General features: G+C 47.3%; 1 protein-coding gene and 1 long non-coding RNA gene across 5 annotated transcripts in view; one reads left to right on the forward strand and one right to left on the reverse strand.

Moving 5' to 3' along the window:
• Nucleotides 1-10631, reverse strand: LOC145717281 (uncharacterized). The gene is made up of 3 exons (XR_014140393.1): nucleotides 10359-10631; nucleotides 1446-2563; nucleotides 1-115 (listed from the first exon to the last, which is right to left on the reverse strand). It is a non-coding gene; the product is annotated as an uncharacterized LOC145717281 (long non-coding RNA).
• Nucleotides 10178-25970, forward strand: part of SLC25A19 (solute carrier family 25 member 19) — an 18731-nt gene continuing 2938 nt past the window's right edge. The window contains exons 1-7 of one of the 4 annotated variants that reach the window (XM_006728058.3): nucleotides 10178-10284; nucleotides 10771-10826; nucleotides 13188-13357; nucleotides 13551-13706; nucleotides 15696-15866; nucleotides 24223-24406; nucleotides 24838-24968. In XM_006728058.3, coding sequence (XP_006728121.1) covers nucleotides 13226-13357; nucleotides 13551-13706; nucleotides 15696-15866; nucleotides 24223-24406; nucleotides 24838-24968 — 774 coding nt within the window. In that variant the 5' untranslated portion in view covers nucleotides 10178-10284; nucleotides 10771-10826; nucleotides 13188-13225. The remainder of the gene's footprint in view (nucleotides 10285-10770; nucleotides 10827-13187; nucleotides 13358-13550; nucleotides 13707-15695; nucleotides 15867-24222; nucleotides 24407-24837; nucleotides 24969-25970) is intronic. The other 3 variants (XM_081804532.1, XM_081804533.1, XM_031037397.2) reach the window with 3 other exon arrangements.

Consider the following 25970-nt stretch of genomic DNA (forward strand, 5'->3'; position numbering starts at 1 on the left):
GAGAGACACAGCGAGAGAGGGAACACAAGCAGGGGGAGTGGGAGAGGGAGAAGCAGGCTCCCTGCTGAGCAGGAGCCCGATGTGGGGCTCGATCCCAGGACCCCGGGATCATGACCTGAGCTGAAGGCAGACGCTTAACGACTGAGCCACCCAGGCACCCCAACCATCACTATTTCTTTTTTTTTTTTTTAAAGATTTTATTTATTTATTAGAGAGCGAGCGAGAGAGAAACAGCATGAGAGAGGAGAGGGTCAGAGGGAGAAGCAGGCTCCCCGCTGAGCTGGGAGCCCGATGTGGGACTCGATCCCAGGACCCTAGGATCATGACCTGAGCCGAAGGCAGTCGCTTAACCAACTGAGCCACCCAGGCGCCCCAACCATCACTATTTCTAAAATGTTTGTCATCACTCCAAACAGAAACTCTGTATCCATTACACAATAATTCCCTCTTCCTGCTGGCCCTTGGGAACCCCTAATCTACTTTCCATATCTATGGATTTACCTATTCTAGATACTTCATGTAGGTAGAACCATACCATATTTGTCCTTTTGTGTCTGGTTTCTTTCACTTAGCAGAATGTTTTCAAGGGAAGCCTGCTTCTCCCTCTCCCACTCCCCCTGCTTGTGTTTCTGCGATTCCTGTCTCTCTCTGTCAAATAAATAAATAAAATCTTTAAAAAAAAAAAAAGTTGAGGGGCGCCTGGGTGGCTCAGTCGTTAAGCGTCTGCCTTCGGCTCAGGTCATGATCTCAGGGTCCTGGGATCGAGTCCCACATCGGGCTCCCTGCTCGGCGGGAAGCCTGCTTCTCCCTCTCCCTCTCCCCCTGCTTGTGATCCTGCTCTCACTGTGTCTCTCTCTGTCAAATAAATAAATAAAATCTTTAAAAAAAAAAAAAGTTGAAAATGGGGAGCCTGTCTGGCTTAGTCGGTAGAGCATGTGAGTCTTGATCTCAGGGTTGTGAATTCAAGCCCCATGTTGGGTGTAGAGATTACTTAAAAATAAAATCTTTAAAAAAATGGTTGAAATGGCAAATTACACACACACACATATAAACAAAGGATGTTGAATTCTAGAAGGAGCAACCATGCCCACCAGATCAAGGGCAGGGCATTGCAGAGGAATGGTTACTGCCGAGGCTGGAGGCTTAGGGGCAGGATTACATGATTTTCTCTTACAGGATCAGGACTGTTCGGGTTTCCACTATGGTTTCTATCTTACCACTTCTTCTTCTTCCACTCCAAGCTCTGGATAACCTAATTCTGCTCTCAGAAGGTTTGGATGAATAGAGCAGAATGTAACAAAAGACATGGGTGCTTTTTTTGTTTTTTTTTAAAGAATTTATTTATTTGTCAGAGAGAGAGAGAGCACAAGCAGGGGGAGCAGCAGGCTCCCCTCTGAGCAGGGAGCCCGACATGGGACTCTATCCCAGGACCCCGGGATCATGACCTGAGCTGAAGGCAGAGGCTTAACCGACTGAGCCACCCAGGCTTCCCGACATGGGTGTTTTTGAGACATGCGTCTTGTGGTGTGTATCATTCTTTCCCCTTTATCACCAAATAGCAGTCCATGGTGTGGATGGATTACATCCTATGCATTCTGTTGATGGACATCTCAGAGCTTTCCAGTCTGGGCTGCACTGAACATTCTTACACAATCTTTTTGTAAACATGTTTTCATTTCTCTTGGATAAACCTAGAAGTGGGATTGTTGGTCACAGGTGTATAGATGTTTAACTTAATAAGAAACTGCCTGACCTCTTCTCATGTGTTTGTACCATTTCATAATCATACCAGCACTGTGTGGGAGTTCCTGTTGCTCCACAGCTTTGCTAACGTTTGGTGTCATCAGTCTTTTAAATTTCAGCCATTCTGGTGGATGTGTGGTGGTATTTCATTACAGTTTTAATTTGCACTTCCTTTTGGCTAATGATGTTGAGTGCTTATTTGCTTGCTTATTACCCATTCGTATCTTTCTTTATGAAATGTCTGTTCAACTCTCATGCCTAATTTGCTTATCGGGTTGTTCATCTTTTTATTGTCAACTTTACATCCAAGTGTGACGTTCCCAGAAGCAGTCATCCTTGAGTCTGGTGGGGTCGGAAGTCGTGGGGGAAGAAGAGGGGCACGCCAGCCCTTCCTTCGTGATAGAGCTGCACACACTCTCCCTCTGAGCACCGGCTGGTGGGTGAAGACTGGCTTCCCACGGATACCCCAGGAAACACCTTCTCAGGGGAGCTCAGAAATGGGTGACAGGTGAGGTGTTGTCACCCACGAAGGTGGATGATCTTGTCAGAGAGAACCAAATGCTGAAAACCAGAAAGCCGGAAGCCCAGAGACCCCTCCAGCAAACTTGGAAAGCTTTCTCTTTGGGCTGACATTGACATTCCTGATAGCCTCTTGACGTTTGGCTCTGCTGAGAAGAGCAGCAGAAGAAAGTTGAAATGCATAAGAAATCAGCTCTTGAAAGTTACTGGACAGTGAATCCTCTTTCTTTCTTGGCTTTTTTTTTTTTTCCCCTCACCCTTTGGTTAGTATACTGGTGTTTGAGTCATTTGCTGAGTAAATCTGAAAGGACAGAAAAGGGAACTGGATCAGACATGTCTCTATCTTTGGCCCCATGTACGCTGTCAGAGCTTCCTCCAGAACCCTCTTAACAGTTGTTGCTTTTTCATGATTTTCTCAAACTTAACAGCCCCAAAGTTTAAAAAATAAGCATGTAAAAATGATGGCAACTTACATGCACTCAAAAACCCACATGCAGATATTTCCAGAAGCTTTATTCATAATCACTGAAATGTGGAAGCAACCAAGATGTCCTTCCCAGTAGGTGAATGTGTGATACATCCAGACAGTGGACAATTACTTAAGTGCTAAAAAGAAGTGAGCTATCACGCCACAGAGAGAGATGAAGGGACCTTAGATACATATTTCTTTTTTTTTTTTTTTACTTTAGATACATATTTCTAAGTGAAAGAAAGTCATCTCCAAAAGGGAAGAAATTCGGATTTGTTCATTGCTATATCCCTAGCATCTAAAACAGTGTCTAGCCATGCAGACCCTCAATAAATAGTTGATGGAAAAAAATGATGGGACATAGAAGTGCTTCATCTCATCCTGAGTCATAAGAAAGAAGAAAGAAACAAGGGGAGCCTAGGATGATCAGCTAAGATGTGTACCCCTAATTCAATGTCCATCCAAATATGGGCCACCAACCAAAATGCTTATTCCTGGGCCCACATGCTAGACCTGCTTGATCGGGATGAGTGTCCCTATGGAGGGGGACATAAGCATCCCAGACGATTAGCTGAAGTTGAGAACCCTTGGATGCCCACTAAAAATGCAGATATTTTAGGCCTTTGGAGGGATAGAGGCAGCAAAGCCTGGACACCCTTAGTCCAAAGACTCCATCTTCATAGGTGGAGAACCTGCAGCCCAGAGAAAGGAGTGCTTTGCCACAGAACCAGAGCAAGTCACCTCCTGGCTCTCAGGCTCTTCCAGACGGCATGGCTGACCAGCCCCCTCGGGCAGTAAGAGACTCTTTCACCTGTGATTGAAAAGATTATCGGTGAGGCAGCTGATAAATACCAACTCTATTTGGTCAAGGCCAATGAGGTATTTACTTCCTCTGAGGAGGCAGGGGAAGTCCAAAGAAGCTTTTAATAGGTCTCTTTAGGGTAAATTTTTGATGAGGTTACAGAAGGATTCACTTCCCCAAGCTGACGGGAAACGTTTTTCTCTGGTTTCTCTTTTCACATGATAGGACTTACTTAGTATATTTAACTGAAAATGAAATGACCAGATTTTAAATATGCAAAAACTGGAGCCAAGGTGGAAGCCCAGGAAAACTGGCACCTGCCATGGATCTCATTTCAGCTGGGCCAGGAATTTGCCATCTGACCTCGAAGGACCTTGGGCACATGGACTAGCCCCTCTGGGCCGTGGCAGGACTAAGTGATATCCATGAGTCTTTCCAGTTCTCATGATCTGTCGTTCCATGAGTCTCACTCACTCCACGATTAGCCACTAGCCAAAGTCCTGCTGGCTTAGCTGTGGAGTGACCATCGGGAGGTCTCTTCTAAAATGTGGGGTGCCTGGGTGGCTCAGTCGGTTAAGCGTTTGCCTTCAGCTCAGGTCTTGATCCCAGGGTCTTGGGATAGAGCCCCGCATCAGGCTCCCTGCTCCGCAGGAAGCCTGCTTCTCCCTCTCCCACTCCCCCTGCTTGTGTTCCCTCTCTCACTGTGTCTCTCTGTCAAATAAATAAATAAAATCTTTAAAAATAAATAAATAAATAAAAATAAAATGTGGGCTTGTTCTAGTCCAGAACAAAATAGAACCAAAGATCTCTCAAGCTGAGGAGATAGTGTGGGAGAGGTAGCAGTCAGTCCACAAAACTGATGAAAATAGAGATACAACACAGAGGCTGAGTTTCTTGGGGAAATAAGGCAATGCCCAAGCAAAGAGACAGAGCAGATGAGTGAGGACAAAGTGGGGGACATTTTCAAGAAGGACAGAAAGTCAAATTTCTGTACCTGGTTCTGTCCACTGTGGGCCACCTTAACATTTTTTTTCCCTAAGCAGGCTCAACGCGGGGCTTGAACTCACGAACGTGAGATCAAGACCTGAGCCGAAATCAAGAGTCGAACGAAGTCAAGAGTCACACACTTAACCAAGTGAGCCACCCAGGCGCCCCCACCTTAACATTTTTAACTATCCTTCGCTCATGTGGACAATGCTTATCAGCACTTATGCTGAATGAAGAGAAGCAGAAGTCAAAATGTGCACGTATCAATAACTGATTTTCAACAAAAGTGCAAAAGGCAATTCAGGGGAAAAAGAATAGACTTTTCAACAAAAATAGTGACTTCTAGGGGTGCCTGGGTGGCTCAGTTGGTTAGGCGACTGCCTTCAGCTCAGGTCATGATCCTGGAGTCCTGGGATCGGGTCCGGCATCGGGCTCCCTGCTCAGCAGGGAGTCTGCTTCTCCCTCTGACCCTCCCCCTTCCCGTGCTCTCTCTCTCAAATAAATAAATAAATAAATATTTAAAAAAAAATAGTGACTTCTAGGTGCTGAAAAAATGAAATATCCAAATGCAAAAAAAAAAAGGAAGAAAATTTCAATGCATATCTCACACATACACAAAAATGAACCCAGGGATGCCTGGCTGGCTCAGTTGGTACAGCATGCAACTCTTTTTTAAGTTTATTTATTTTTTTAGTAATCTCTACACCCAATGTGGGGCTCAAACCCATGACCCTGGGACGCCTGGGTGGCTCAGTCAGTTAAGCGTCTGCCTTCGGCTCAGGTTATGATTCCAGGGTCCTGGGATCGAGTCCCACATCCAGCTCCTTGCTGAGCAAGGAGTCTGCTTCTCCCTCTGCCTGCCTCTGTCTCTCTCTCTCTGATAAATAAATAAAATCTTAAAAAAAACCCCACAAAAACCCATGACCCTGAGATCAGGAGTCACACATTCTTTCATTTGAGTCACCCAGACATCTTGCTTGTGACTCTTGATCCTGGGGTCATGAGTTCAAGCCCCATGTTGGGCCTAGAGCTTACCTTAAAAACAACAACAACAACAAAAAACCCCCAAATGGATCAGAGACCTAGATGTAAAACCTAAAACTATAAAATTTGTTATTAGAAAACGTAGGAGAGAAATCTTTATGGCCTTTGGCTAGGCAAGGAACTCTTAGGTATGATATCAAAAGCATGATCCATAAAGAAAAAAAAAATCAATAAACTGGACTTCATTAAAATTAAGAACTTCTGGGGCGCCTGAGTGGCTCAGTCGATGGGCATCTGCCTTCGGCTGGGGTCGTGATCCCAGGGTCCTGGGATCGAGCCCTGCATAGGGCTCCCTGCTCAGCGGGAAGCCTGCTTCTCCCTCTCCCACTCCCCTCTGCTTGTGTTCCCTCTCTCACTGTCTCTCTCTCTGTCAAATAAATAAATAAAATCTTTAAAAAATAGAGAAATAGATAAAATTAAGAACTTCTGCTCTTTGAAAGACATGAGTGAAAACACAAGCCACATAAATAAAGATAAGCTACATATATAATGATAAGGGCTTAGATCCAGAAAACAGAAAACTCCCAAATTTCAACAATAAGAAACAAAGCAATCCAATTAAAAATGGGCAAAAGATTTGAGCAAATTCTTCACCAAGAAGATATAAGGATAGCAAGTAAGCACACAAAAAGATACTCAACCTTAGTCACTAGGGAAATGCAAATTAAAACCACAATGAGATATTACTACATATCTGTTAAAATGGATAGATTAAACATAAAGAATGACCTCACCAAGGATGTGGAGGAACTAGAAATGTCATTCTGCAGGCAGGGAGGTGAAACAGTACAATCACTTTGGAAAGGTTTGGCAGTATCTTAAAGAGTTAAACATACACTGACCCTATGATCCAGTCATTCCACTCCAAGGTCTATACCCAAGAGAAATTAATGCAGATGTCCATACAAAGACTTAGGAATGAATATTTGCAGCAGCTTTATTTGTAATAGCCCTGAACTGGAAGCAACCGAAATATTCATCCACAGGTGAATGGATAAACAAATTGTTGTCTATCCATCCAGTGGAATACTACTTAGCAAGAAAAAGGAATCAACTCATGATACACACTACATGGAGGAATCTCAAGATAATTATGCTGAGGGAAAGGAGCCAGACAAAAAGAACATCATGTATAATTCCATGTATATAAAATTCTATAAAATGCAAAGTAACCTACAATGACAGAAAGCAGATCACTGATTGCCTGGGAAAGAGGGAAGAAGAAGGTGGGATGGTAAAGGAGGATGAGGAATCTTTTGGAGCCACGGGCATATGTTCATTATTATGTGGCAACGTGCACCACACATCAAAACATAAAATTGTTGGGGCGCCTGGGTGGCTCAGTCGTTAAGCGTCTGCCTTCGGCTGAGGTCACGATCCCAGTGTCCTGGGATCGAGCCCCACATCGGGCTCCCTGTTCCGTGGGAAGCCTGCTTCTCTGTCTCCCACTCCCCCTGCTCGTGTTCCCTCTCTTGCTGTGTCTCTCTGTGTCAAATAAATAAATAAAATCTTTAAAAAAAACCCATAAAATTGTTCACTTTGAATACATGTTATCAGTTGTGTGTCAATTATACCTCAATAAAGCTGTTTTAAAATTGTGATGAGCCTAGAATATCTTGTTACACCAGAAAGTGAGAAGGCTAGTCATTTTGTCAAAAGGATTCAGGTGCCAACTTGAACAGGCACCACTAGCCAAAAATGGGAAATGTAAGTGTCATTTAGGATACTAACTAGAATGGATTGAAAGAGAACAAATAGGTTTAATTATTTTATTTTATTTTCTTAAAGATTTTATTTATTTGACAGAGAGAGAGAGAGCACAAGCAGGGGGAATGGCAGGCAGAGGAAGAGGGAGAAGCAGGCTCCCCGCTGAGCAGGGACTCAATCCCAGGACTCTGGGATCATGACCTGAGCCAAAGACAGACACTTAACCGACTGAGCCACTCAGGTGCCCCTTTATTTTTTACAAGATCTTACTTATTTTTAAAAAATTTTTTTCAAGATTCTATTTATTTATTTGACAGAGAGAGAGGGAACACAAGCAGGGGGAGTGGGAGAGGGAGAAGCAGGCTTCCCACTGAACAGGGAGCCCGACGCGGGGCTCAATCCCAGGACCCTGAGATCATGACCTGAGCCGAAGGCAGACGCCTAACGAGTGAGCCATGGGAGGGAGCAGCACCCCAGATCTTATTTATTTATATGAGAGAGATAGAGAGCATGAGCAATGGGAGGGGCAGAGGGAGAAGGAGAAGCAGACTCCCCACTGAGCAAGGAGCCCAACACGGGGCTCAATCCCAGAATCCCAGGATCATGGCCTGAGCCAAAGGCAGACGCTTAACTTACTGAGCCACCCAGGCACCCCAATTTTATTTTTTTAAGGAACTCTACACCCAACATGGGGCTTGAACTCACAACCCCAAGATCAAGAGACGCATGTTCTATCAACTGAGCCAGCCACATGCCCTGAGAACAAATAGTTTAAATCCATGTGTTCATAATGATAGATATAAAATATGTTTTATGTTGGCACCTGGCTGGCTCAGTCCACAGAGCATGCAACTCCTGATCTCAGGATTGTGAGTTCAAGCCTCATGTTGGGCGTAGAACTTATTTTTAAAAAATTAAAAATAAATAAAATTAAAACAAAATAAGTAAAATATTTTGTGGTCATAATGATAATAACAATAAAAAATCTCATTGATCAATAACCTTTGGAATATACTAGGGAACCAATTAATTATTTTGAAAACTGCTAAAAATAGTCACAAGTTTATCCTGCCTTTCTTCTATGACATGTACCTCATGTAATCAATTAATCAATGAAGGGATGTTCCTCTTACAGGTATTCCAGCATAAATGGTGAAGTGATGTCACCATTTATAGCCCCTAATCAATGCAATAATATTAATGGCTGCAAACACCACAAAATGAGACATGAGCACTCATTGTGATTCTCCTTATGGAGGTACACAATTCCACATAAGTAATCTTGTTTAAAAAAAAATCAGGGGTGCCTGGGTGGCTCAGTCGGTTAAGCATCTGCCTTCAGCTTGGGTCGTGGTCCCGGGGTCCTGGGATCGAGCCCCACATCGGGCTTCCTGCTCAGCGGGAAGCCTGCTTCTCCCTCTCCCACTCCCCCTGCTCATGTTCCCTCTCTCGCTATGTCTCTGTCAAATAAATAAAATCTTAAAAAAAAAAATCAAACCTGATCTGATGAGACCCCTTAGATCTAACTACCAGTATGCAGAGAACACAGGAGGCAGAGGAAGATGTTAAAACAATTCCATGCAGATGCCACCAGCAAGATCCAGCCTGGGGAAAACTCAACAGGACAAACCACCTACTTTCTTAAAAAACAAATAAAGAGAGAAAGAAAGGAAAATAAATGAGAAGAACATGAAAGAACTTGCAAGCAAAAAAAAAGAAGAGGGAAACCATAGATTTGAAAAGACTTGAGATATATTAACCAGTTGCAATATATAGTCTGGATCTCAATTAGACAAACTTTAAAAAATGACATTTATAGGCCAACCAGGGAAATGTAAGCACTAATTCAATATTTGATGGTATTAGGAAAATCATTGTTAATTTTTGGGGGGCGGGATGATAGTTTGGGGCATATGCTTTAAAAGGGGAATGCTTGTCCTTTAAGGATACATTCTGAAATGTTAACTGGTGAAATCATATGATGTCTGGTATTTACTTCAAAATCATGTTGGGGGGAATGATGTTTTAAAATTGTGTGTCAGGGGCACCTAGGTGGCTCAGTCGTTAAGCGTCTGCCTTCGGCTCAGGTCATGACCTCAGGGTCCTGGGATCAAGCCCCGCATCTGGCTCCCTGCTCAGCGGGGAGCCTGCTTCTCCCTCTCCCACTCCCCCTGCTTGTGTTCCCTCTCTCGCTGTCTTTCTCTGTCAAATAAAAAAATAAAATCATAAAAAAATAATAAAATTGTGTGTCAAAGTGATTGCACTAATGAGAAAAATGCAATTAAAAAATCAGGAAGAAATACTGTCCTGCAAAACACTGATGCTACTTGGCGTGAGAGCGATAGGATGAGTCATTTCCCCCTTCGTTTCTACATTTTCTGTAGCGTCTGTAATGTATTTTTATATTATTTTTATAATGAGAAATTATGCATAATAAACCCTAGGGGGAAACAAAACTTCTACATTTTTGCCGTCCTCTTCCTGGTTTCCCAAAAACCCATCTACTCTCTCTCCCAAGTCCTCCAGGCTTTAGCTGAACTTCCCGCCATCTTTCCCAAGTTTAGATTATCGGGGTTCTGGGACTACGAGGGTTTTGAGGAAAGCAGGTCAAATTCACCGCACCCAACCTTCCCTCCGCTCGAAGGAGGATAGAAGCCACACGCCACTTAGCGCTGCGACCTCCCAAGGGCCACACCCGTACTTCGGGACGCGCCACCCTCCCACGCGTGAATAACATTCGCGCACGCGCCCGCAGTGAGACTACATCTCCCAGAAGGCTCTGCGCCTACCACGGGGACAGCCTTAGTAGCGGTGGACTACATTACCCAGTGACGCCTTGCAAGAGGTGTTGCCCATCTATGACTATACAACTATTGGTCCAGCCCCTGTCGGAAGCTGCACGGTGATTGGTCCGGGAGCCCGTCAGTTACTGCCGGGCGCAATTAGTTTTGCTGCTGCATGAGGAGGTAGGAAGAGAAGCCCGCGCGGAGTCGGGCCGCGCCCTTCGTGCCGGGTGAGTGACCTCTACCTTCTCCTTCCTCGCCGTGCGCTCGGGGACTGGGGTCGCACCCATGCGCCGGTACTCACGTGGGGGCAGGGTCTGTACGCGCACGTGTCACGCCTGACCTGAGAAGCATCTTCAGGGACGCAGGGCGCAAAACCTCGCACACATTCGGGACACCCATACACGTGGGTGCCTGCTTCGCGGGCGTCTTCTCGGACTTGGGGGGAAAACGCCCCGAGGCACAGCTGGACACGTGTGTCCACACGCGGGGACGTCTGCGGGGACCCCCCAGCTGAACACATGGGCACACGGGCACGCGAGCTCACCGCTCGTAGCCCAACGCCAAGGGTTTCCGCAGTAAGAGAAGGGGGATGGCGTAGGCAAACTCTCTCCCACACCCCGCCCACCCTGCTACTCACTCCAGGGTCCGCATCTCTAGATGTTCTGTATATCATGCATATACAGTCATACTTCATTTTTATTTTGTCTCTTTAGGTTACTACAAGGCTTACTGGTACAAGAAGGAAATTAGAACAAGTGGAAGAAGTAAGGTAACTATGGAACTATATTTAACCAGCCCTTTCATGTATATTAGACTTTTACCTTTTTTACAAAGCTTGCCACATATGGTGTCTTGCATGATCATCCCAGCAGTCTGGGCTAGGCAAGGCAGACATCATTCCCATTTTCCAGAAGAGAGAGAGGAACCCAGGTTAAATAAGCCTCCCAGGATATTAGGGAGAGGCAGAATTTGAACTCAGGCCTATTGATATGTCCAGCTAGGCAGATCTGCTTATTTATAGAAACGTCTCATTCCCTCCCTGATGGCAGGGCACCCACCCTGCTCAGTGTGACCTCAGCCGTTCCCGGGTGGCCTCTGGAGAGGCTTTGCCTCTCAGTCACCTGCCCCATGGTTAAGCTGCTTCTCACAAGTGCCTGGAGAGAAGCAGCTTGAGTTAATGTCACAGAGAAGTCGACGGAAAAGGCCAGGTGTCCTCCTTTGAGAGTGTGGAGGAGGAAGCTGCTGAGAAATGGGCACATTCCTGGCAGGGGTGGGGAGGTTTCATACCATCAGACTTTTTTTTTTTTTTTAAGATCTTGTTTATTAAGAGGGAGAGAGAGAGTTCGCATGCGAGCAGGAGGGGGAGGGGCAGAGGGAGAGAGAGAATCTCAAGCAGACTCCTCCACGAGCACAGAGCCCGTTGTGGGGCTCGATTTCATGACCCTGAGATCATGACCTGAGCGGGAGTCGGAGAGTCTGCCGCTCAGCCACTCAGGCGCTGTGGTTTTAGAATACTTTGCTGGTATAGCCATGTAGAAGTGCCTTGTTAATTTTAAGGATGGCTTGGAGCACTACTTTTGTACTTTCAGAAAGTGAGTTTGGGGCTGAGGGAGTGGTGCAGACAGAATTCCAGAGGAAAAAAGAATCGGTGGTGGGGTGGAACTTGGCCCTGTGTGGGCACTGACTTTCCTGTTACTATTGGTATCCAAGAAGTAGGTTAACTCTGCGGCCCCTTCTAAAATCATTTTATATTTAGTTTTAGTTGTTTTGGGATGCTTTAGTTGCCAACCCTTTCCCCAGAGGTAATTTTACCAACTTGTCGGTGTGTGTGCTGATAACAGACTTTTCCCCTGTGCTTTCTACTACCGTATGGAGTGTATATAGATATTACTGTTTTTCTTGTGCAAAAATGGGGTTATGCTAGACATACTGTTCCTGAAACGTTTTTCCCACGTTTCAGTGTATTGTGGACATCTTTTCAAGTGTGTGTATCGCTCTGGCTTGTTCTTTTTAATGGCTGCATAGGATTCCATTGCTTGGATATGACTTAGTGTATTTATCCATCCCTCTATTGATAAGCATTTGTGTGATAATCCAGTCTCACAAACAGTGACATAATCCATGACATTTTACACATCCATGGTAGTGTTTCTCTAGAACAGTGGTTCCCAACCAGGAGCAAGTGCTGTGAATGCTAGAGAGGACATAAGGATGACCCCTGGAGGGGAGGTGCTCTTTAGCTGAGCCCTGGTGCATGGGAGGGGCTAGCCTGGGGAAGAGTGAGTGGGATATATGGGGCGGGGGGGTAGGGAGTTGGGGGGGAGGGAGAGCCCCTGCATTTCAGACATGGGGAATAGTAGGTGCAGAATTAAGGTTGGCAGATAGGACCTCAAGCATTGTTTTCTGGGAACTGGTCAGGAGCAGAGCCCACCGTAGTTGAAGTGGCTGAAGAGAGGTCCAGAGTGAGGTTGAAGAGGTCGGTGGGGATCAGGTGGGCCAGGGAACATCGTTTCAAAGCATAGCACGGCTCCATGGCTGCAGCTGGGCCTGAGGTGTGCAAACAGTGGGGAGGGGATGCAGGAGGGCCCAGGAGTTGCTGGGTTCTTCCTTTGGATCATGTGGGCTTGTTGGGGAATCCCATGGAGTGCTCCTGGAGCCTGCATGTCGGACGTCGCCCTCGGTGCTCAGCTGCAGTGGGCTCTGCTCCCACACTGGGACTTTACCTCAGGCAGGAGTTTGCCATAAAACCAGGTGTCTTGGAAAGCAAGCTGATCTCTGGAAGTGAACGATTTCCTACCAAGGCTGTTGGTTCATTCAGTCAACAAATGTGAGCACTCACCACGCTGGGCTCTGTTCCAGGCACTGGAAATAAAGGGATGGGCAAATGAGAGCAAGGCCGTGTTTTCACAAGTTCGCATTCTAGTGGGGGAAAGTGGCAAGAAACAGATGTCCAGAGTAAATGTCCAGTATATTAATGCTATGCAGAAGAATAAAGCAGGGCAAGGGGATAAAAGGGGATGTGGGTGCTGTTTTAGATGGGGTGGTCAGGGAGGGCTGCTCTGAGGAGGTGGTTGTGAGCAGAGACCCTAAGAACTTGCTCTGGTGTTAACTCCATGTCTCTTCCTTTTAGATTGAAACTGATGGACGTTGTATGGGCCAGCGGCAAGGATGGTTGGCTATGACCCCAAAGCTGATGGCAGGAATATCTCCAGTTTTGAGGTGGCTGTGGCTGGGTCTGTGTCTGGACTTGTCACGCGGGTGATGATCAGCCCCTTGGATGTCATCAAGATCCGTTTCCAGGTGCCCTTTCCCCCTTTTTTCCCCATGTAATGGGCTGGAGGACAAGTTCTCTCCTTCTTGTTAAAGCAGTTTCCAGATCTTGGAGTTTTGTCAAGGAGAAGCGCTTTGCTGCCCTTGTTACATTTTCCAAAATTTCTCCTTCTCACCCCACACCTGTCCCTGTTGTCCTGACCTTTTCGATTTTGATTCCTAGCTTCAGATTGAGCGCTTGTCTCGCAGCGACCCTGCTGCAAAATACCATGGGATCCTACAGGCTGGGAGACAGATTTTGCAGGAGGAAGGCCCCACAGCATTCTGGAAAGGACACGTCCCAGCGCAGCTTCTCTCTATGGGCTATGGAGCTGTCCAGGTAGATGGCAGGGGAATGGGCCAGGGCTCTGGGTTCGTGTTGCTCAACAGGGGAGCACAGGGAAGGTGGGGCCTGTGGGAGATGATCACCACACTTCTACTCGTCTTAACTGGGGAACTACATGAAGCTCGAAGTCTGAAAATGAAGACAGAGTTAGACCAAGCTGTACCATATGGGCATTCCCTTCCATGCGTCCCCCCACCGTGGGGACTTAGCCCCAACTGAATATTAATTAGATGTTGTCCCGAGAAGACTGTCCTGACGTCATGCCCCCAGTGGGCTTGGCAAATGGTGATACAAATGCTTTCATTTTTCAGAATAGCATTTTTACATCTGTACTTCCTCTGAACTCCCAGCAGCATTGTGAGGAAGGTAGAACAGGTGTTTCGTGGGTCACAGAGAAGGGGAAGTGAGCTGCCAAAGGCCACACAGCCTGGAGGTGGTGGGACCAGGATGAGAATGCAGGCTCCTTAACTTTGTTTCGCATGTTCATGCCGCTCAGCGCCGGTTGATTTCTCCTTTTTTTTTTTTTTTTTGAAGATTTTATTTATTTATTTATTTGAGAGCGAGCGAGAGAGCCTGTGCGAAAGCAGGGGGAAGAGCAAAGGGAGAGGGACAAGCAGACTCCCCGCTGAGCGCGGAGCCCGACTCAGGGTTCGATGCCACGATCCCAAGATCGTGACCCGAGCTCCAGCCAAGAGTCGGACGCAGAACCGACTGAGCCCCCCGGCGCCCCGGCACCACTCGGTTTCCTGGTGGGTGGTGCGGACGCCGACGCCGCGGCAGTTGCCGGCCGGGGTGCGGTGCTCGGGGTGAGCCGGGCCCCGCGGCAGGCACTTGGCGTGTGTTCCCTCACCGCGGTCCCCCGGCGGAGGCTCTGTTGTCGCTCCCGTGTTACTGACAAGATGAGGCGGAGAGCCTAGGTAGTGAGCCCAGCCAAAGGCACCAGCTCGAAAGCCGGCAGGGTCAGGATTCCCACCCGGACGGCTGGAGCCAGAGTGGCCCCTGCCTGCCTGTCCTGTGACGGCCCGGCGATGGCTCGGGTCAGGCGCTCATGGGTTGAAGCGCCTGTGTGGCCAGCCCTCCGCGGCCGCCGCGTGCTCGCGGGACGCCAGCTGTCTCGAGCTGCCCGCAGAAGAGCTCCGCGGCGGGGGCTTTGTACTGTACAGTATGGAGCACGTGGAATTGTCCCGAGCGAGTGTCTGTGAAACACTGCTGTCACTGGCTGTCCTGAAGGGGGGCCTGCCCCGATCCACAGCGGCTCTCCCCTCCCGGCTCCGGGGACATGCAGCTAATGAGTAGAACTTAACTTTTCTTTTCTTTTCTTTCTCTCTCTCTGTCTCTCTCTCTCCCTCCCTCTGTCCCTCCCTTCCCTCTCTTCCCTCTTAGATTTTATTTATTCAGTTGATAGACAGCACAAGCAGGGGGAGCAGCAGGATGAGGGAGAAGCAGGCTTCCCGCTGAGCAGGGAGCCCAATGCGGGACTCGATCCCAAGACCCTGGGATCGTGACCTGAGCCAAAGGCAGGTGCTTAACTGCCTGAGCCGCCCAGGCGCCCCTGAGTACAGCTTTCTGATATAAAAATTTCCCCTCTATTTTATTTTATTTTATTATTATTATTTTTTAAGATTTTATTTATTTATTTGACAGAGAGCACAAGTAGGCAGAGAGGCAGGCAGAGGGAGAAGGAGAAGCAGACTCTCCACTGAGCAGGGAGCCCGACGTGGGGCTCGATCCCTGAAGGCAGATGCTTAACAGACTGAGCCACTCAGGCGCCCCTCCCCTCTATTTTCTTAACCCTCTGGGTATTTGGCTCTACTCAAATAGAGTATAAAATGCCGTCTGCACTTTGCACAGAGTTACATGTTCATTATATTCTGTGCCTGCTCAAGGAGAGTATTCCCTCGTCCATAGAACTGGGCCCCACCTGGGTCGTGGTGGTGTATTTGGGGGGGTGTTTGTCAATTACTTTGTCACGTGCTCTTGTAGTTTCTGTCGTTTGAACTGCTGACCGAGCTGGTGCACAAAGCCACCACGTACGATGCCCGCGACTTCTCAGTGCACTTTGTGTGTGGAGGCCTGTCCGCCAGCGCCGCCACCCTGGCCGTGCATCCCGTGGACGTGCTGCGCACTCGCTTTGCAGCTCAGGGTGAGCCCAAGGTGAGTGGCCGGGCCAGAGAAGCGGTGCCCGCGTAACAGAAGGTGTTCCACGAGTTGGGGCTCTTTTCTTTAGAGGGAACAAAACCCCCAGGCATGCTGGGGTCTGCATCCCCTCCGTCGGTCCATCTGTAAGACCTGTAACTGCTGAGCACCATGCCAGGCGCTCGCAGCCTCACGAGGGAGACGGAACCTACGGGTGGGAAACAGAACAAGTAATGAACAGTAGGTTGGACAGTAAAGGCATCCGGGAGAGTGAGACTGGAGATCATATTTCTGGGTTATTGTGAGAGTGTTTTTGGTTTCCACAAAGAATGGATAGAGGAAATGGGATAATTGAGTCAGATTCCAGGAAGAACTTACTGAGTGAAAGGGAGGGATTAAATCCTGAAATAGACCTCCCCACCATAATCTTTGTTTCCTGGACATACATAAGAATAGCAGTGTGTGTGTGTGTACGCACATGTGCATGCTCAACCAAGAAAGAGTAATTTTTCTGTCTCCCTTCTGCTTTAGAGTATTTTTGTTGGGAATGACACTGCTTAAGAATTTGATGTGCTTTAGAATAACTGTGGTTTCAGTTCAGTTCAGTTGCCTGGGGTGGGGATCCTGGGCTGGTGGAGCCCTTTTGTTTAGGAGACATTCTGATGGCTTTTTTGGTTTAGAAGGGCAGAGTGTCCTGGGAATAGTCTGTAAGCAAACGAATGGGGCATGAGAGCTAGATCCTTCTGTATGGCACTTCAATGGGAAATAGAGTTTTCTCCTGGTGGTGAAATGAGATGAGGGGCCCTGGGCACTGAGCAGAGAGATGGGGGGGAAGGGTGTTTGTAGTTGGAGAAGACAAACAGCTTTCAGCAACATGGTGGCTGCTGGGATGAAAAAAAAAATGAGTGGTGGTGCTCCATCAGCTTCTCTGCTCTGGGCTGCTGGAGTCCTCTTCTATGACTTCCCAGCCCTTAGTAAAAAAAAAAAAAAAAAAAATCTATGAGAAGGTACATTTGAAACTAATATAATACTGTATGTCAATTCTACTTCAATAATAAATTTTAAAAAGAGGTCTGTGAGAAGGAAAGGTATAAGAGAAAAGAGAATAACGTATTATCTCTCTGGCTTAGACGACTGAGATATGGATTCTAGATTCTGGAATAATCAGGAAATCGTCTGTGTGTAAAAGTGAGTGAAAGAGATCTGTTTAAAAGCTGTAGACCCTCCACCTTTCGTAGATCAGTAGCAGCCGTGGTGTCAGTCCTCACCTTTAAAATGTTTCTTAGGGGTGCCTCTGTGGCTCAGTCGGTCAAGCATCTGCCTTCAGCTTAGGTCATGATCCCGGCGTCCTGGGATCAAGCCCCGCATCGGGGCTCCCTGCTTTGCAGGAGCCTGCTTCTCTCTCTCCTCCCCACTTGTGCTCTCTCTCTCACTATCTCTGTTGCTGTCTCTGTCTCAAATAAATAAATAAAAATCTTTAAAATGTTTCTTGATTAGGGGTGCCTGGTGGCTCAGTTGGTTGAGCATCCAACTCTTGGTTTAGGCTCAGGTCATGATCTCAGGGTCATGGCATCAAGCCCTGCATCGGGGTTCCTCAGAATGGAGGCTGCTTGAGATTCTTTCTCCCTTTCCCTCTGTCCCTCCCCCTGCTTGTGTGCACTCTCTCTCTGTCTCTAAATAAATAAAATCTTTAAAGTGATTTTTCATCAGTGATCTATAAGGTGTATAAAAGTTAAAAAGACATGTGGTTCTGCATGAATTATAACAAAGAAACACTTAACAGCCACCCCGATTCCAGTCCCCAGAGGCAACCACTTTTTTTTTTTTAAGATTTTTTATTTATTTATTTGACAGAGACAGAAATAGCGAGAGCAGGAACACAAGCAGCGGGAGTGGGAGAGGGTGAAGCAGGCTTCCCCTCGAGGAGGGAGCCCGATGTGGGGCTCGATCCCAGGACCCTGGGATCATGACCTGAGCCGAAGGCAGACGCTTAACGACTGAGCCACCCAGGCGCCCACAACCACTTTTTTTTTTTAAGATTTTTTTTTTTTTAAGATTTTATTTATTTGAGAGAGAGAGAGAACGTGCACAGAGGGGGAGTGCAAACCCCGCTGAGCAGGGAGCCTGATGTGGGGCTCGACCCCAGGACCCTGAGATCATGACCTGAGCCGAAGGCAGCTGCTTAACCGACTGAGCCACCTAGGCACTTTTAATACTGGTGGCTCGCTCTTCTCTTATTTACTTCCTAATTCTTAGTAACATGCTTATACTACTAGTTCTCTCTCTTTCTTTTTCTTTCTCATTTTTAAATTGTAGACATTAGCTATCAATAGCTACTGTGGAAGATGAGAGTTTACCTCTTCTACCATAACTCGTACGTGTGCTTGCGCTTCCTCTGATGTCAGTATGACCAGTTTATAGACTTTGGCTAAATCAATACTGGGTGTCTATGCTGTTATGATTTGTAAATGTTACTGCTGAGCCTTGAAATACATTATGATTACATTTTCTGTCTTTGTCTTACCTGAAATTAGTGATTGCCTTGTATTTTATTTAACAGCTTTTCGCATGCTTATCACAAAGTTACGCTCAGGTCGCCTGGGTGGCTCAGACCATTAAGCATCTGCCTTTGGCTCAGGTCATGATCTCTGGGTTTTGGGATCTAGCCCCACATCGGGCTCCCTGCTCTGTGGGGAGCCTCCTTCTCTCTCTCTCTCTCCCTCTGCCCATCCTCATACTCGTTCTCTCTCCCTTTCTCTCTCTCTCAAATAAATCTTAAAAAAAAAAAAGTTACCCTCAAACAGTCTTGATAGGGTCAGCCTGTGGACATCAGTCCCACGTTATTAGGGAGCCTCTCCTGGAGCCCCCAGCTCTAGCAGCCTTCACCCTCTGGCATCGTTATGGACTCTTTGCTCTAGGACTGTTACCAGCTGTTCTGTTAGGAATTCTCTTGTTGGGTCCTGTGTCTTCTTTTTCTTGATTAATCCCTCATTTTGGTGGAGATTTCCAGAGATAACAGCTTCTTTAGAGAAGCCTTGATAGAAAATGCCTACTTACACTTGACTCATGATTTGGGTATAGAATTCTAGGTAGCTCTCAGTGTTGCTGTAGAGAAGTCCAGAACCACTCCAATTAATGATCCTTTATATGAAACTATCACCCCTCCTGAAACTATCACCCCTCCTGCCTTGGGAACTTTCAGGATCCCTTCTTGATTCCTGGCATTCTAGAGATTTACCGGTGACTTGCACTGGTCTGTGTCTCTTTCATTCATTGTGATGGGCACTTCTGGACCCTTTAGTCTGAACACTCCTGTTCCTCATGCCTAGAAAATGGTCATGAATGATTTATTCACAATTACTATTTTCCATTTTTTTCTTTTCTTTCTGTAATTCATGTCAGTTGGGTATTAGACATCCTGGGTCTATCCTCTGGTTGACTTATCTTTTCTCTACTATTGTTTAGCTCTCTATCTTTCTGTCCTACTTTCTGGGAGGTTTCCTTGCTTTTATCATTTGGGGCCCTCTTTTGAATTTTAAAAATGCTTGCTAATGTATGTTAATTCCTAAGAGCACTTTTTTGGTTTGCTTTAGTCTAATTTAATGAAACATCACTTACATACGTAGTAAAATTCACTCTTTAGTATATACCTCTCTGACTTTTTTTTTTTTTAAACTTCTGGAACTAATTTTTTTCCTTAAAGATTTTATTCATTTATTTGACAGAGACACAGTGAGAGAGGGAACACAAGCAGGGGGAGTGGGAGAGGGAGAAGCAGGCTTCCCGCTGATCAGGGAGCCCGATGTGGGGCTCGATCCCAGGACCCTGGGATCATGACCCGAGCCAAAGGCAGACACTCAACGACTGAGCCACGCAGGTGCCCCTCTGACTTTTTTTTAAGATTTAATTTAATTTATTTATTTGAGAGAGAGCACGAGTGGGGTCGAGGGGGTGGGGGAAGGGACAGAGGGACAAGCGGGCCCTGCTAAGCATGGAGCCTGACATGGAGCTCCATCCCAGGGCCCCAAGATCATGACCCAAGCCCAAGTCAGACACTTTTTTTTTTTTTTTAATTTATTTGAGAGAAAGAGAATGAGATAACATGGGGTGGGGGCTCAGAGGGAAAAGTAGACTCCCCACTGAGCAGGGAGCCCGATGCGGGACTCGATCCTGGGACTCCAGGATCATGACCTGGGCCGAAGGCAGTTGCTTAACCAACTGAGCCACCCAGACACCCCTCTGAGTTTTGATGAATGCACATAACCACTACTATAATCAAGATATAAAACAAAAGTTCCATCACCCCTAAATGTCTTCCTGCCCCTTTATAGTCAGTCCCTCTCCATTGCCAGCCTCTGTTAACCACTGGTCTGTCTTCTGCCTTTTTCGGAATGTCAGATATAGGGAATTAGGTCTTACGTAGTTGTTTGAGTAGGCACCCTTCACTTGGCGTCTGCATTTGAGATTCATCCATGCCGCATGTGTGAGTGGTTGGTTCCTTTTTCTTGCTGCATAGTATTCTGTCGTGTGGCCCTACCATGATTTGTTAATTGGGAGATGTCACGGTTGTTCTCCAGTTTTTTGGTGATTATGACTAAAACCACTACAAACATTCACATACAGATTATTGTGTGAACATTTTGTTTCTCTTGGGTGAATACCTAGGCGTGGGGTTGCTGAGTTGTACGGTGAAAATGTTTAATTTTGAGGAAAAGCCAACCTGCTTCCTACATGGCTGTGCCGTTTTGCATTCCCACCAACATTTCCAGTTGTTCCTTATCCTCACAATACTTCATATTATCTGGTTTTTGGTTTTATTTGATTCTTTTTAAAAATTTTTTTATTTCAATTTAAATTCAATTAATTAACATATAATGTATTATTTGTCTCAGGCATACAGGTCTGTGGTTCATCAGTCTTATATAATACCCAGTGCTCATTACAGCACATACCCTCCCCAATGTCCATCACCCAGTTACCCCATCCCTCCACCCCTCTCCCCTCCAGCAACCCTCCGTTTGTTTCCTATGATTAAGAGTCTCTTATGGGGCGCCTGGGTGGCTCAGTTGGTTGGGCGACTGCCTTCGGCTCAGGTCATGATCCTGGAGTCCCGGGATCGAGTCCCACATTGGGCTCCCTGCTCAGCGGGGGGTCTGCTTCTCCCTCTGACCCTCCTCCCTCTCATGCTCTCTGTCTCTTGTTCTCTCTCTCTCAAATAAATAAATAAAATCTTAAAAAAAAAAAAAAAAGAGTCTCTTATGGTTTGCCTCCCTCTCTGGTTTCGTCTTCATTTTTTTTCCCCCTCTTCCCCTATGGTCCTCTGCCTTGTTTCTCAAATTCCACATATGAGTGAAATCATATGATAATTGTCTTTCTCTGACTGACTTATTTCGCTTAGTATAATATCCTCTAGTTCCACCAACAATTTTATTCTTTTCTAAAGGTTTATTTATTTATTTGAGAGAGAGAGAGAACGAGTGTGCCTGTGAGCAGGAGGAGGGGCAGAGGGAAAGAATCCCAAGCAGACTCCCCGCTGAGCACGGAGCCTGACGGAGGGCTCAGTCTCATGACCCTGAAGTCATGACCTGAGCCGAAACCAAGAGTTGGGCGCTTAACTGACTCAGCCACCCAGGCGCCCCTATTTTTATTTTATTCTTTTAAATTTTAGCCACTCTACTAGATGTGAATAGTGGTATCTCATCGTGATTTTACCACAGAGATGTTGAATGTATTTTTATGTGCTTATTTGCCCTCTGTGTACCTTCTTTGCTGAAGCAATCTGTTCAAATTGTTTTCCCATTTTGGTGGTTTGTTGTTTTTGTTTTACACATTTTTTCTGAGTCCATGGCTGTGGCTGTCTTCACGTCCTTATAGTCTGTTTTTTGAAGAACAGATGTTTTTAATTTTCTTTTTTTAAGATTTTATTTATTTGTGGGGCGCCTGGGTGGCTCAGTTGGTTAAGCGACTGCCTTCGGCTCAGGTCATGATCCTGGAGTCCCGGGATCGAGTCCTGTATCGGGCTCCCTGCTCAGCGGGGGGTCTGCTTCCCCCTCTGCCCTCTTCTCTCTCATGCGCTCTGTCTCTCATTCTCTCTCTCTCTCAAATAAATAAATAAAATCTTAAAAAAAAAAAAGATTTTATTTATTTGTCAGAGAGAGAGCACAAGCAGGGGGAGCGGCAGAGGCAGAGGGAGAAGCAGACTCCCTGCTGAGCAGGGAGCCTGACGCGGGGCTCGATCCCAGGAATCTGGGTTCATGACCTGAGCCGGAGGCAGACGCTTCACCGACTGAGCCACCCAGGTGCCCCAAAAAAGTCCTAATTTATCAATTTGTTCTTTTATGCATTTTGCTTTTGGTATTTTATCCAAGAAATCTTTGCTTAAGGGCGCCTGGGTGGCTCAGTGGGTTAAGTGTCCAACTGTTGGTATTGCATCAGGTCATGATCTCGCAGTTATGGGATTGAGCCCCGCACAGGGCTCTGTGCTCAGCGTGGAGTCTGCTTCAGATTCTCTCTCCCTCCCACTCTTGCTCTCTCTCTCTGTCTCTCAGATAAATAAATACAATCTTAAAAAAAAAAAAAAAAAAGGAAATCTGCCTAACCCAAACTCACAAAGATTTTTTCCCTCAAAACAAGAGTTTGTCTTGTTTTCTGAATCTTACCTCTTTTTTATTTTATTTTATTTATTTTATTTTTTAAGAGATTTTATTTATTTATTTGACAGAGAGAGAGAGATAGCAAGAGCAGGAACACAAGCAGGGGGAGTGGGAGAGGGAGAAGCAGGCTTCCCGCCGAGCAGGGAGCCCGATGTGGGCCTCGATCCCAGGACCCTGGGATCATGACCTGAGCCGAAGGCAGACGCTCAGTGACTGAGCCACCCAGGCGCCCCCTTACCTCTTTTTTAAATTGACTCCTTTTATCACGGAGGTGATGCCTTCTCTTTGGCCTGAGAATATCAGTTCTAATTTTGTAGTTGGCCTCTGTTTCCTTTGGTTTCCTTCTTCTGTCTATCCTGTCTCTTCCTTCCAGATGATTTCTGTGCCCCCCCCACCATTGATCATTTTGGTCTCTGGATTTTGTTTTTTGTTTGTTTGTTGTAGCCACTGTGGGGCTCAAACTCATGATCCTTAGATCAGGAGTCACACGCACTGGTGACTGAGCCAGTCAGGCACCCTGGTCTCCATTTTTTTTTAAGATTTTATTTATTTATTTGACAGAGAGAGACATAGAGAGAGAGGGAACACAAGCAGGGGGAGTAGAAGAGGGAGAAGCAGGCTTCCTGCAGAGCAGGGAGCCCGATGCGGGGCTCGATCCCAGGACCCTGGGATCATGACCTGAGCTGAAGGCAGACGCTTAACGACTGAGCCACCCAGGCACCCCTGGTCTCCATTTTTTATGAAGGCTTTCCTCAGATGTCTGGTGACCCTTGGCTGCCAGCCTGGTGTTAAAGGGGGCACAGGGAAGCAGAGTGGGACTGTGGGTGCGTGGCGGGCTTGTGGCCCAGTGGCCTTTCTCCAAGTCCTAGCCCTTTCTTGGAGGTTCCCAGGGTGAAATCCTTCAGTGTGGCTGCCAGCGTCCGGGAGCCAAGAGGCGAGGAGGTAGCCAGCATCCTCCCTTCTCGGTGCAGCATGCCTCCCCCAGCTTCCTTGTCATTGCGGTGCCTCGCCGCGCCCACTGCAAAGAATGCGTCGAAGGGAAGGGTACTAAGAAAAACCAATGCCCGGTGGTCTGCCTGCATGGAGATCACCTGATGACAGGTTACAAAAGGTTAAATATATGCACCTGGCAAAAAATCCAAATAGCGTAAAATGGTAAATCTCCATCTTCCCCTGCCCCGGCTTTCCCTCCATGGAGGTCACGCTCACCCTTCCTCATTTCTCATGTATCCCTGGGGGCGAGGGGGTAGTAAATCCCTTCATGGTTTGTTCCTCCACAAGCACTAAACCCGCTCTTCAGCCTCTCACTGTGCTCATTCAGCTCTGTGTTTGGGGGATTAGTCCCGATCTGTTGTGTAGATGGCGCGATACCCTTTCCATGGCTGCTCTGTGTCCGGAATGGGTGTGTCATCATGTATGTAACCAGTCACCCAAGGGCGGACGCTGCGTCTTTGCTCTTCCGCAGGACTCGGTGGCAACTGTCCTCGGACATGTACTCTCGTGCACTTGTGCGGACATACTGGTCTTGTAAATAGCTAGAAGGGGAGTTGCTGGAAAACCCCGCCTTAGGATTTTTGTCCAGCATTTTCTTTGTGCCCTGGGCAGAAGAAGTCATGCTCCCGGCAGCTGGGATTTTGGCCGAGGGGAGGTGCACGTGATGGGCTGCGATCCAGGGCCAGACCGCCCCGCGCACTCACTTGAGCTGCCCGTGTGCCGTCCAGGTGTATAAAACCCTGCGAGACGCCGTGGTGACCATGTACCGGACTGAAGGCCCCTTGGTTTTCTACAAAGGCTTGAACCCCACCTTGATCGCCATCTTCCCCTACGCCGGCTTCCAGTTCTCCTTTTACAGCGCCTTGAAGCACATGCACAAGTGGGTCCTGCCCGCCGAGGGAAGGAAGAACGGTGAGAAGCCCTCACACGAAGAGAATCCGGGTTTCCACTGTCCCCCTCCCCCAAGCCGGAGCATCTCTGTCTGATCCTTGTAGGAGCTAAGGCCTTCTGTCAGAGGCTAGGACATCCCGTTCTCTGAACCCTGCTCTGTCGCACTGCGAACCAAACCAACCAAGCCAGCAGCTGGCAGACCCTTTCAGCCCTTGCCACCCCAGCAGTGGCACTGTCAACATTGATTCTCCTCCCAAGCCTTGAACCGAGTCACACCGCAGAGCCTGCAAGCTCCTCCTTCCATTCCCTCCTTACTGCCATTCGACCCAGAGTAGCGTGTGTGGTTCTCCTCGGAGATTCAGGGTGCTGGTGGGTCTTAGTTTTACGGTGGAGGCTTGTCTTCCCCCGATTGCACTTTTCCTCATTTCCCCCCTCAATCCCACTTGGTTCAGAGAACCTCAGAAACCTGCTCTGTGGCAGCGGAGCTGGAGTCCTCAGCAAGACCCTCACATACCCCCTGGACCTCTTCAAGAAACGGCTGCAGGTCGGAGGGTTTGAGCGGGCCCGAGTCACCTTTGGCCAGGTGAGCTGTCCCCCTGCACAGAGCTCCGAGCCTTGCCCCTCACCTGCCCATTGGTCAGCATTAACCCCCACAGCCCGTCCCTGGGGATCCCCAAACACATAGGAAAGCCACACACAGCCCTGTGCATGTTGGACACTGTGGGATGATCCAGGCGGAGGAGGGTTCAGTGTTTGCTCGTAAAAAGTGTTCAGTTCAGGGCGCCTGGGGGGCTCAGTAGGTTAAGCGTCTGACTCTTGATCTCAGCTCAGGTCTTGATCTCGGGGTCTTGAGTTCCAGCCCTGTGTTGGGTCCATGCTGGGTGTGGAGCCTACTTCAAGTAAAAAAAAAGAAAAGTGTTCAGTTCAGTTTGGGACAAAGAATATAATCATATAAGAAAGGTCCCCAGGGCGCCTGGTTGGTGCAGCTGGTTGAGCGTCTGACTCCTGGTTTTGGCTCAGGTCGTGAAATCAGGGTCGTGGGTCAAGCCCTGCATTGGGCTTTGTGCTTGGTGTAGAGCTTGCTGGTCCCTCTCCCTGTGCTCCTCCCCTGCTCTCGAGCTTCAGTGCATGCTCTCTCTTTCTCAAATAAATCTTAAGAAGAGATAGGTCCCCAAAATACTAAAGAACCCCGAGGAGACTCCCACTGGTGCATGAGGTTGTTTGCTTTATTTTGTAGGGGTTCCTGGAGAGGGGTGAATGAAACCTGATCAACTAAATTATATATATATATTTTTTTTAATTTTTTTAAGATTTTATTTATTTATTTGCTAGAGAGAGAGTGAGAGTACAAGCAGGGGGAGCAGCAGGCAGAGGGAGAAGCAGGTTCCCCGCTGAGCAGGATCCTGGGATCATGACCCGAGCCGAAGGCAGCCGCTTAACCAACTGAGCCACCCAGGCGTCCCTAAATTATATTTTAAAGGCACTAGAAGGGCGCCTGGGTGGCTCAGTCGTTAAGCGTCTGCCTTCGGCTCAGGTCATGGTCCCAGGGTCCTGGGATCGAGTCCCACATCGGGCTCCCTGCTCC

The sequence above is a fragment of the Leptonychotes weddellii genome, chromosome 15 (genome assembly GCF_054177405.1).
Source record: "Leptonychotes weddellii isolate Sample4059 chromosome 15, ASM5417740v2, whole genome shotgun sequence".
NCBI classification, from domain to species: Eukaryota; Metazoa; Chordata; class Mammalia; order Carnivora; family Phocidae; genus Leptonychotes; species Leptonychotes weddellii.